This window comes from Orycteropus afer, unplaced genomic scaffold (genome assembly GCF_000298275.1).
Source record: "Orycteropus afer afer isolate SDZICR_OR568_19922 unplaced genomic scaffold, OryAfe1.0 scaffold00089, whole genome shotgun sequence".
Lineage (NCBI taxonomy): Eukaryota > Metazoa > Chordata > Mammalia > Tubulidentata > Orycteropodidae > Orycteropus > Orycteropus afer.
Window position 1 is genome coordinate 7,390,190 of NW_006921676.1, and position 12,538 is coordinate 7,402,727.

At 38.0% G+C, this 12,538-nt stretch overlaps 1 protein-coding gene across 1 annotated transcript in view; it reads left to right on the forward strand.

Moving 5' to 3' along the window:
* The window catches only part of TUBGCP3 (tubulin gamma complex associated protein 3), a 220,043-nt gene that overhangs the window by 27,169 nt on the left and 180,336 nt on the right, over positions 1–12,538 (forward strand). The window contains exon 3 of the mRNA XM_007942386.2: positions 11,494–11,561. Coding sequence (XP_007940577.1) covers positions 11,494–11,561 — 68 coding nt within the window. The remainder of the gene's footprint in view (positions 1–11,493; positions 11,562–12,538) is intronic.

Below are 12,538 nucleotides of genomic sequence, written 5' to 3' on the forward strand. Positions count from 1 at the left end.
ATGGCCCAGACCCTTCAGGAATGAAAGTTTGGGTCACCCCACCAGGCAAAGAACCACAACCAGCTGAGGTGCTTGCTGAGGGCAAGGGAAATACAGAATGGGTGGTGAAGAAGGTAGTTCTGAATATTAGCTACAACCACATGACCAGCTGCAGAAACGAGGACTGTGACTGTTATATTTCTTCATTGTATATGTGCATCAAATATTTTTGTTTCCTTCTGTTATGAACTGTGAAATGTAAATAAGGTTAATTCATTTTGGTTGTATGTGTGTTAGCATATCCTGTTAGGCAAAAATATGACTTTATAATTGTCCTTATTTAGAGATTTTTATATGGTTGAGAAGATGTGTACAACTGCAAGTTGACAAGGGGTGGACTGTGATAGTTGGAGCTATGTGTCAACTTGGCTGGACCACAGTTCTCTGTGGTTTGAGCTGTTGTGGTGTGGTTGTTCCTGTGATGGGATCAGATGACTATGTTCTGAGTGGCCAATCTGTTGAAAGCAGTTTCCCTAGGGGTGTGACCTGCTTCCAGTATATCCAAGGACATCTTGGGAAGAGAGACATTCTTCTGTGGATCAGGATTCTATTGTGCTTCCTACAACTGTCCGTGAGTGAACAGTCTACCATTTAGCCTGGAGATCTTGGATTTGTCCTTCTTGGGTCAACAGCCAGTGCACTGCCTGCCAGCCTTGAGCTCCTCAGCCCCTGTAGTTGCAAGAACCAGGAAAAGCCTCCAGCTTGACGTTTGATCCAGGAACTTTGGACTTGCCAGCTTCTCTAAGTGTGTGAACCATTTTCATAAGATAAATTTCTCTCTATATATACATATATATAAGCTTTACTGGTTTTTATTTCTCTAGAGAACCCAGTCTAACACAGATACCTTCTAGGAGATATGCTCCACACAGTTTTTCAACACCCTGCTGTTTCATTATTAACTATATTTGGCCAGTAGTCTGTGTGGATATCCTATTTCAGAGATGTGTCCCTGAGTCATCTGGATGATAGGAATTGATTGCTGTAATTAGATCTAGCTGTAGTTGTATTTACATAATTAGGGCTTGATAAGTAATAAAAGTTTGAAATGATTTATGTGCTGATATGATTCAGATTTTTGATGTTACTTAAAAAAACCAAACCCATAGCTGTCAAGTAGATTCTGACTCATAGTGACCCCTATTCCAAGGCAGTAAATCTTTTTTTTTTAAAGAATTTTACTGTGATTTGGGTGAAAGTTTACAGAGCAAATTCATCTTCCATACAGCAGTTCACATATACTTTGCCTCATGACATTGACTGTAATCTCTCACAATGCAACAACTGTCCTTCCACTTCCTCCCCAGAACCATCTCTTCCCTGTGTCCTTCCCTCCCATCCATCCCTTGAGCTGTCTCCTGTACATACATAGCCGTCTGTTCTCCCATGATTTATCTCTCCAAGGAGTGTATTTACCTAATATAAATGTTCAGCTCATATGCCTGTCTTTTGTTTGGCTGGAAGAAGTCACAGCAGTGAGTTCAATTCCAGACCTGGAGGGCAGCTAGGGTCCACAGTCTCAGGGGTTCTACCAGGCTCTATCAGACCAGCAAATCTTGTCGTCCCCCCCCCCCTTTTTTTAAGTGATTTTGAGTTTTGTACTACATTGTTCTCCCACTCTGTTCAGCATCTCTTACCTAGCTAGACCTCACTCCCATCACCCAGTGGTTGACAGTGGTAGCTGGGCACCGTCTAGTTCTTCTGGTCTCATAGTCATATGGGCTGAGGATTGCATGGTATACCAGTCCAAGGCAGTAAATCTTTACAGAAGTAGATTGCCTCATCTTCCTTCTTTGGTGCAGCTGGTGGGTTTGAACCACCAACCCACCAGGTTGGTAGCAAACTGCCTTAGGCACTGCACCATCAGAGCTCCTTGATATTACTTAATATGCATGTATTATATAAAGTAGGGGAGCTCTGGTGGCGCAGTGCCTAAGGCATTTGACCATTAACCAGAAGGCTGGCAGTTCAAACCTACCAGCCACTCCTCAGAAGAAAGACTGGACAATCTACTTCTGTAGAAATACTGCCTTGGAAACCCAAGGAGGGGTCGGTGTGAGTCAGAACTGACTCGACAGCAGTGAGTTTGTTTTTTTATATATAAGGTAGGAATTAAGAACCAAACCAAAACTCACTGCTTTTGAGTTGATTCTGATTCATTGCAACCTTATACGGCAGAGTAGAGCTGCCCCACAGAGTTTCCAAGGCTATATCTTTATAGAAGCATGCTTTATCTTACTCCTGCAGAGTGTCTGGTGGGTTCGATCCATTGACCTTTTGGTTAACAGCTGAATACTTTAACCATTGCAGCAGCAGAGCTCCTTAGGGATAAAAACGAGTATTTAAATCAACTCAGTGGCACTGAACAACAACAACAGTCCTGCTGTGAACTTCATAAGAACTTATTTCTCTTTCACATCTATAAGACTATGAATCTTAGAACATTGTCCTCTTTTTTAAAAAAATTTTATTTATTTTGTTGTTTTTGAGAATGTAACAGTAAAACTTACACATTCAGTAATGCACTTTTTGTTTAAACCATGCATGAACCATTTTGATTTTAGATTATTACTGAGAACCCCAACTGTTAGGTACTATATTAAATAAATATGCTCCCAACCATTCTTTTACAAAGTTACACTTCAAGGTCTCATGATGACCATTGACACATATATATAACAGCTAAAAATAAAATATGTCTAAGCTCAGATTTAAGAGAAGAACTGATGGCTACATTGTTGCTATGAATATTCCAGGGAAGTTTTGGAATTTTTTTATGAAGAAAAATTCCATGTACAATTTTTTTTGCCTACGTATACTCTGTGTTTCTGAAAGTGCAGCATATTATGGATTGACTTAGCATATGTCTTCTTTCACATCTGCACCTGGTGTCCACCACTCTGGAGTATCTCCAATAAGCACAACTCCCTATGTATTCAGCTCTGTTGTTGACAACTGTACTTGATAGAACTTGATAGATACATTCATGTTATGGTCACCATTGGTCTATCATATTTCATTAAGTCTTAGAAATATTTTTTCATGTTCTGACATTAAAATAATTGATTATAGTTGTTGGTATATTAGATCAGTTAAGTTATAGTAGTTTTGCCTTCTGGAAATGAGACTGTGTTTCCATAAAGATTTATAGCCTTGGAAACCCCATCTCCTATGTCCTGTAGGGTCATTATCAGTAAGAATCAACTCAATGGCAGTGGGTTTGGTTTTGATTTAACTTTAAATAAGAATAGTTGAAAGTAGAGATATGATCATGATTATGTAATCTCTGATATATGGTTTATATAACTATTGCATGACACCCGGATCTGTTGCTAGCTGATGAATGTGAAGAAATGTTGGCTATAAAGTCAGTTACTAAAAAACAAAACCCTAACCACTTACTGTTGAGTTGATTTGAGCTCATGGTGACCCCATGTGTTTCATATTAGACCTGTGCTTCATAAGATTTTCACTGGCTGTGATCTTTTAGAAGTAGATCACTGGGCCTTTCTTTAGTAGTTCCTCTGGATGGATATCACCACCAGCCTTTGAGTTAGTAGCCAAGTGCTTAACCATTTGTTATTACCCACAGACCTTAAAGTCAGTCATTATCTTTCTGCGACTGCTAACCAGGAGGCTGGCGATTCAAACCCACCAGCCACTCCTCGGAAGGAAGGTTGGGCAGTCCTACTTCCGTAGTGATAACTGCCTCGGAAACCCAAGGAGGGGTTGCTAGGAGTCGGGGCCGACTCTATGGCAAATAACAACAACAATCTTTCTGCAAATAAATTAGAACATTTAGGGTTAAATGTGATTGGGTGATAAGATTTAAAAAAATTTTTTTTGTTGTTAAGAGTTTTATTGTGGTTTAGGTGGAAGTTTTGAGAGCAAATTAGTTACCCATTCAACAATTTATGCACTTTTTTTTTGTGACACTAGTTGCAGTCCCCTCAGTATAACAGCACTCTTCCCACTTCCTACCTGGATTCTCATTTCCATTCACCCATTTTCCTGCTTTCTGAACTTTGTGTTTGGGTAAATGCTGCCGTTTGGTCTTGTATGATTGATTGTTCTGAGGAGCACTTTACTCATGTATGTTATTGTTCACTTTATAGGCCTAGTCTATTGTTTGGCTGAAAGGTGATCTCTGGGAATGTATTCTGTTCCAGGTTTGAAGGGTGTTTAGGGGCCAGAGTCTCAGGGTTCTACCAATATCTATCAGACTAGTAGGTCTGGTCTTTTTTATGATTTGGAATTTTGTTCCACATTTTTCTCCCACAATTATCTAGGACCTTCTATTGTTATCTTGATCAGAGTGGTTGGTGGTGGTAGTGAGACACCATCTAATTCTTTTGGCACAGGCTAGTGGAGGCTGGGGAGCTCTGGTAGCATAGTGGCTAAGACACTTGACTGCTAACCAGAGGGCTGGCGGGTTCAAACCCCCCAGCCACTCCTCGGAAGGAAGATGGGGCAATCTACTTCCGTAGTGATACTGCCTCAGAAACCCAAGGAGGGGTCGCTATGAGTCGGGTTCGACTCGACGGCACATAACAACAACAACAACAAGTGGAGGCTGTAGTTCATGTGGTCCGTAGTCCTTTGGACTGATTGTTTCCTTGAGTCTTTGATTTTCATTCTTCTTTGCTTCAGACTGGAAGAACAATAGTTGTATCTCAGACAGTTGCTTGCAATCTTTTAAGACCTCAGTCCATGCTCACCAAAGTAGGATATAGAACACTGTCTTTATGGACTGTTATGCCAGTTGTCCCTGAGACTATGGCCCTAAGCCTTTAAGCCCAGTGATTCATTCCTTTAAAGTGTTTGGTTATGGCTAAGGAGTTTTTTATAACTGTGCCCTGTTTCCTTTGCTATATACCTGGATATATTTGCAGAACATACAAATATGTATTTAGAAATACTCTTTGTGAAATCTGTATATGCTCATGAGTGTACTCACCTATGCCATCCCACACCTGTTCAGCTTATGTATCCACTCATAAATTATTGTTTGTTATTTACTGTTAATGCAGCATTGTGTATGTAATAATACTTGTCCTTGTTGCTTTTATTCTTGTGTACCTCCCAGTGTCTTCCTTTGCCTTGATCATGCTGTGCTGACCTGTCCCTTACTGTGTATATATAGCCTTTCCTTTCACCAAATTAATGTGTGTCTGCTATCTAGTTAGTGATTTTTTTTCCTTCCTCCCTGCCCCATCCCTGGTGACCATCACAGAATGTTTCCTTCTGCGCCTAAACCTTTTCTTTACAGTTTATAGTAGTGGTCTCATATATTTGTACTTTTGTGATTTACTCATTCACACAGCATGCTGTCCTCCAGCACAATGTCAGATGTTTCAGGGATTCATCATTATTCTTTAACATTATGTATTATTCCTTTATTCCTTTGTGTATATATAGCATAATTTGTCCATTTATCCATTAATGGTATTTCCATCTTTTTGCTATTGTGAATAATACTGCAGTGAACATGGATGTGCATCTATCTATTCTTCTCACATTTCTTATTTCTCTAGGTTGTTGTGTTGTTGTTATGTGCTGTCGAGTTGGACCCGATTCATGGTGACCCCTCCTTGGGTTTCCAAGGTGGTATCACTATGGAAGTAGATTGCCCAACCTTCCTTCTGAGGAGTGGCTGATAGGTTTGAACTGCCAGCCTTCTGCTTAGCAGTCAAGTGCCTTAGGCACACATATATAATAGTGAGATTACTAAATCCTATGATAATTCTATTTCTAACTTTTTAAGAAAGCACCATGTTTTCCACAGTGATTGTACCATTGCACAATCCCACCAGTAGTGTATGAGAGTTCCAGTCTCCCCATACCATCACCAGCTTTTGTTTCCTTTCTTTTTGATAATTGCTATTATTGCCAGGGTGAGATGGTATCTCATCGGTGTTTTAAATTGCATCTCTTTAATGATCATGAACATTTCCTTATGTATTTGTTGGCCTCTTGAACATCTTATTTGGTGAAATATTTGTTTATATCCTTTAACCGTTTCTTAATTGGATTTTTTGTCTTTTTGTTTTTGAGAAGTTGGAAGTTTTCTATAAATTTTAGAGGGTAGTCTCTTGTCAGCTGTGTCATTGCCAGATTTTGCCCCCCAGTCCACAGGTTCTCTTTTTAGTCTTTGGAGAAGTCTTTTGATGTGCGTAAGTGTTTGATTTTTTTAGAAGGTCCCAGTCCTCTAGTTTATCTTCTGCTGTGTGTGAATTTTTAGTTATGTTTGATAGATGATTTAGGCCATAAATTAGGGCCCCTAAGTTTGCCAGTATTTTGTGTCCCATGATCTTTATAGCTTTAGGTTTTACCTTTAGGTCTTTGTAGTTTAAATTTTACATTTAGTCTGTCTTGAGTTAGTTTTTGTATATGATGTGAAGTAGGGATCCTTCTTGATTTTTCAGCAAATGAATATCCAGTTTTGCCATCACCATCTGTTAAAGAGACTATCTCTTCTCCATTTAATGGATTTTGACCCTTTGTCAAACATCAGCTTTCTATAGTTGGATAGATTAACTTCTGGGTTTTCAGTTCTGTTCCATTGATCTATGTGTCTGTCATATCAATACCAGAATATTTTGGCTACCATGGCTATATAGTAAGTTCTGAGATTGGGAAGTGAGAGGCCCCCTACTTTGTTCTCTTTTCGCAGTGTTTTGCTTATCCAGGGTCTTTTTCCTTTCCATAAAAAGTTGGTGATTAATTTTTCCATCTCTTTAAAAAATGTTGATAGAATCTGGAATGAGACTGGTTTACATCTATAGATCACTTTGGGTAGTGTTGATATTTTCACAATGTTAAGTCCTCCTTTCCATGAGCATGCTATATTCTTCCATTTATGTAGGTTTGTTTTGGTTTCTTGTATTAGTGTTTTGTAGTTTTCTTTGTATAGGTCTTTTGTGTCTCTACTTAGATTTATTCCTAAGTACTTCATCTATTGTAAATGGCATTATTTTCCTGATTTCCTTTTCAGAGTTCTCTTTGTTAATGTAAGGGAATCCAATTGATTTTTGTATGTTGATCTCATACCTTACCACTTTGCTAAATTGCTTTATTAGTTACAGTAGGTTTCTTGTAGAATCTCTAGGATTTTCTGTGTATAAGATCATATTATCTGCAAATAGGGATAGTTTTACTTCTTTACCAATTTTGATGCCTTTTATTTCTCTGTCTTGCTTTATTGCTGTAGGTAGGACTTCCAGTATAATATTGAGTAAGACAGAAATAAAGGACATTCCTTTTTTTTTTTTTAAGTTTTCTTGTGATTTGGGTGAAAGTTTACAGAGCAAATTCATTTTCCATACAGCAGTTCACGTTGTTATGTTGTTGTGTGCTGTCGAGTTGTACCCGACTCATAGTGACCTCTCCTTGGGTTTACGAGGCAGTATCACTACGGAAGTAGATTGCCCCATCTTCCTTCTGAGGAGTGGCTGGTGGATTTAAACCGCCAGCTTTCTGGTTAGCAGTCAAGTGCCTTAGCCGCTATGCTACCAGAGCAGTTCACATACACTTTGTCTTATGACATTGACTGCAATTTCCCACAATGCAACATCTCTTCCCACTCTTCCCCATAGTTACCTCTTCCCTGTGTTCTTTCCTCCCATGTACTCCTGACCCCAGAGCTGTCTCCCTGTGCATACACAGCCCTTCTGTTCTCCCATGATTGATCTCTCCAAGGAGTGTATCTACCTAATGTAAATGTTCAGCTCATATGCCTGTCTTTTGTTTGACTGGAAGCCACAGGAGTGAGTTCAATTCCAGACCTGAAGGGCAGCTAGGGGCCACAATCCCAGTGGTTCCACCAGGCTCTATCAGACTAGCAAACCTGTTCTCTCTCTCTTTTTTTTTTATTTTCAGTTTTGTTCTACATTGTTCTCCCACTCTATCCAGGATCTTCTACATAGATCCCCTTCTGAGTGGTTGACAGTGGTAGCCAGGTATTATCTATTTCTTCTGGTTTCATAGTCTTACAGGTGAAGATCACATGGTATACCAGTCCCTTGGACTAATCATTTCTATGTGTCTTTGGTTTTCTTCATTCTTCTTTGTCCTGGATGAGGAGAGACCCATTGTTGCATCTAGATGGCCGCTTGCAAGCTTTTAAGATCCCAGTAGCTACTTGGCAAAGTAAGATGTGGAATAATGTTTTTGTGTAGTATGTTATGCCTGGGAGCTCTGGTGGTATAGTATCTAAGGCATTTGACTGCTAACCAGAAGGCTGGCAGTTCAAACCCACCAGCCACTCCTTGGAAGGAAGATGAGGCAATCTACTTCCCTAGAGATACCACCTCGGAAACCCAAGGAGAGGGGTCTCTGAGTTGGATTTGACTCAACAGCAATGAGTTTGGTTTTTATGTTATGACAGTTGAGCTTGGGGATAAATGGTTTTTGTTCTGAAGGGGAAAGCTTTCAGTTTCTCTTCACTGAGGATAACATTGGCTAATGGTTTTATGTATGTGACCTTAATTATGTTGAGGAATTTCCCTTCTGTCCTGTTTTACATAGAGTTTTTATTGGGAAAGATTGTTAGATTTTATCAAATGCCTTTTCTGTGTTGATTGATTTGATGTGATTCTTCTACTTTGTTTTATTTATGTGGTGGATTATTTTGGTTGATTTTCTAACATTGAATCATCCTTGCATATCTGGCATGAATCCCACTTGATCATGATGTATTTTCTTTCTTTCTTTTTTTGATGTTGAATTCTGTTTAGGATTTTGTTGAGAAGTATCTATATTCATAAGGGATATTGGCTTATAGTTTTCTTTTTTTAATGGTTTCTTTGCCTGACTTTGGTATCACGGCAATGCTTGCTTCATAGAGTGAATTTGGGAATATTCCTTCTCTTTCTGTGTTCTGGAATAGTTTGAGTAGAATTGGTCTGAGTAGAATTGGTGTCTGCTCTTCTCTGAATGTTTGGTAGAATCCTCTAGTGAAGCTGACAGCCAGGGATTTTTTTTTGTTGTTGTGGACAGTTTTTTTTTTTTTTTTTCCTGACATCTTCAATTTCTTCTTTAGTTATGGATCTGTTCAAATTTTCTACCTCAGTCAAAGTTGGTTTACGTGGCTACTGTGTTCTAGATATTTATCTTACACTTTCTTCTTGTTTTTTTTCAAGTTTTGTTGATCAGATTTTAAAAAGTCATACTACTAAACTGGGATGAACACAAAGATTCATTGGAAACTACTGGAATTATAGTATATAAGTATATAAAAGAACAATGAGAATTCTAGCACACTTAACTGTTCTTTTGCAGAATAAATCAAGAGGAAATTGTTCGAACAGAAAAAGAGGCTACTCTCAGGCTTAAAATCAGGAAAAGTGTGTGTCTAGGTTGTATCCTTTCACCTAATTATTTAGTCTGTATGCTGAGCAAACAATACGAAAAGCTGGAGTATATGAAAAGGAATGCAGCATCAGGATTTGGGGAAGAATCATTAACAATCTGCGATATGCACATGATACTACTTGTTGAAAGCCAAAAGAACTTGAAGCACTTAAGACTGCAGCCTTCAGTGAATTACACCTCAACATAAAACAAAAATCCTCACTACTGGACCAATCAGCAACATCATGATAGTGGAGAAAAGATTGAAATTGTTAAGGATTTCATTTTACTTGGATCCACAATCAAGTCTTGTGGAAACAGTAGTCAGGAAATCAAGTGATGTATTGCATTGGGCAAATCTGCTGCAGAAGACCTCCTTAAAGGGTCCAAAAGCAAAGATGTCACTTTGAGAAGTAAGGTGCGCTTGACTCAAGCCGTGATATTTTCAGTCACCTCTAATGTGTGTGAAAGATGGACAGTGAATAAGGAAGATCAGAGAAGAATTTATGGCTTTGTAATATGTTTATAAAGAATATTGAACATACTATGGACTACCAGAAGAATGAACAAATCTGTCTTGGAAGAAATAGAGCCACTATGCTCCTTAGAAGCAAGTATGGTAAAATTTCATGTCATGTACTTTGGTTATGTTGTTAGGAAGCACAACTAGTTCCTGAAGAAGGACATACATCACCCTTGGTAAAGCAGAGAGTCAGTGAATTCAGCAGAAGACTCTCAATGAAGTGAATTGACATAGTGGCTGCAACAAAGGCTCAAACACAGTAATGATTCTGAAGATGACACGTTACGAGGCAGATTTTTTTTGTGTGTGTTGGGTTGCTATGAGTTAGAACCAACTCACTGGCACCTAACAATGAAATTCTATTTTCATAGGTTTTTTTTTTTGAGAGACAGCTGTGTATAGGAAGTCTGCTTGGTGTTTTTGTAAATGTTAGCAAGTAGAATCTATTTAGTCAAGCAACTTAAAATCTCATCTGTAGCTGCTTTCTTAACATGGAACAGAAAAATAACACGAACTTTTCATTTGCTGCTATTATCAGTTGCCATTGAGTTGATTCTAAATCATGGCTATCCCATGTGTGTCATAGTGGGCTGTTCTTCATAATGTTTTCAATGACTTTTTTTCAGAAGTACATCATCAGGCATTCTAAGACATCTATGGGAGGGTAGTATAAAACCACCAACTTTTTGGTTAGCAGCAAAGTATGTACGGTAATTTGCACTACTTAGCGGCTTCTTCATTTGCTATAGCCACCTTCAAATAACTTACAAATGTAGTTGGAATTAAAAAAAAGATATTTTTCTACCTTCACTTATTAATGACATGTATTAGTTGGTGAAAATTAGATAATAAGCTATTTTGGGTTTTATTTTGAAACAACTAATACAATTTATACTAAATAAGACAAAGCATTGCTGTATATGTCAGCAAAACGTTTAGAATGTGTTGTCTAAATATCAAATAAGCTATCATAAACTATCATAATGTTTTATAACTCCTTTTGAATTTAGGATTCCAAAAATATTTTCAGTTCCCATCCCTCCTTAGCCATTGTTGTTGTTATGTGCCGTTGAGTCGGCCCCGACTCATAGCGACCCCTCCTTGGGTTTCCGAGGCAGTATCACTACGGAAGTAGGATTGCCCAACCTTCCTTCCGAGGAGTGGCTGGTGGGTTTGAACCGCCAGCCTTCTGGTTAGCAGTCAAGTGCTTTAGCCACTATGCTACCAGAGCTCCTTCCTTAGCCATTATTAAGTGTTAAATTGACAATAGTTTTCCTCCCTCTGTTTTAATTAATATTTATATATAGAATTTTAAAAATTCCACCATTTTTATTATATTGGTTAATTTTCCTATAAATTCATTGAGACCACCTTAATAATGTACATATTTTAAAGCTATCAGAGAGATTAAATGAATTAACTAAGTTCTTAGAGCTAACAGATTATTTGTGTAGATCTTTTGACTCTTAAGTCCAGATTTCTTTCCAGCACTTCAGGCTGCCTGTGGTTGGTGAAATAGTCATGAAAATGAATTTCAGTGTATGTTATTCACTTGCTGAGTTTGTTTTCTGACCTTTCAGTTATTCGACAAAGAAGAGAAGCAGATGTTGCATTATTTTCAGAACTCCACAGAAAACTTCATTCACAGGTATTATATAGCTATTCCACTAGTGATGAAGATAGTACTAGTAGTATGGGGACATTTGAACATTTTTTATGGTATCACATTAAACTTTTCTTTATTGGGTAACAGATTTTAATTTGTAGACAGTTTTAATATTAGAAGTAAGTTTTGGTTGGATTTGATACTAAATTGCTTATAAAGATGAAAGATGCTAATTGGAAAAATAATAAATCAGAATTTTTTTACATATTAAACTTATATTATAGGAGCCTTAATTACTTTACTGGAGGAAGCACTTTGGAGGACATGTTGATTTGTCTATGTATAATAGCAAAAGCTTACCTTGTTAACTACACTTTAGTTTTGTTCATTGGGCCGTAATTTATACTGTTATATTGAATAAACTAAAAACTATTTTTTTTATTTTAAACTTTTTGATTGGGTGTTGAGACTTAGACATGAATGGTTTTTCTGATCTGTTTTATTTATTAAAGAATTTGCTATACTATACATCAATAAATCACTTGAGTCATAGAATATTATTTTTGTGATTTCTGACTATATAGGACCTTAGTTCATATACCTGTTTACCTCTTTTATAGTGAAGAACATGAAATCCAGAGAGGTTTAATGCTTTACCCAAGAAATATTTAGTATTTTTGTTGTTAGTTGCAGTTGATTCCGACTCATGGCTACTCCATGTGCACAGAGAAGAACTCCATAGGGTTTTCAAGGCTATGACCTTTTGGAAACAGATTGCCAGGCCTGTCTTCTATGGTGCTTCTGGGTGGATTTGAACCACCAGCCTTTCAGCTGGTGGCTGAACAGTTCACTATTTGGGCCACCTAGTAACTCTTAAGTTAGTGTCACAACAATACAAAAAGAAAATTACTGAGTTGGGCCTTGCAAAAACGATAAGGAGGCCACATGTTCTGACCTCCTCTAACCCTACAAGGGGAAGGCAGGATTACCAGCAGTAACCCAAGGCCTATTACTGCAAG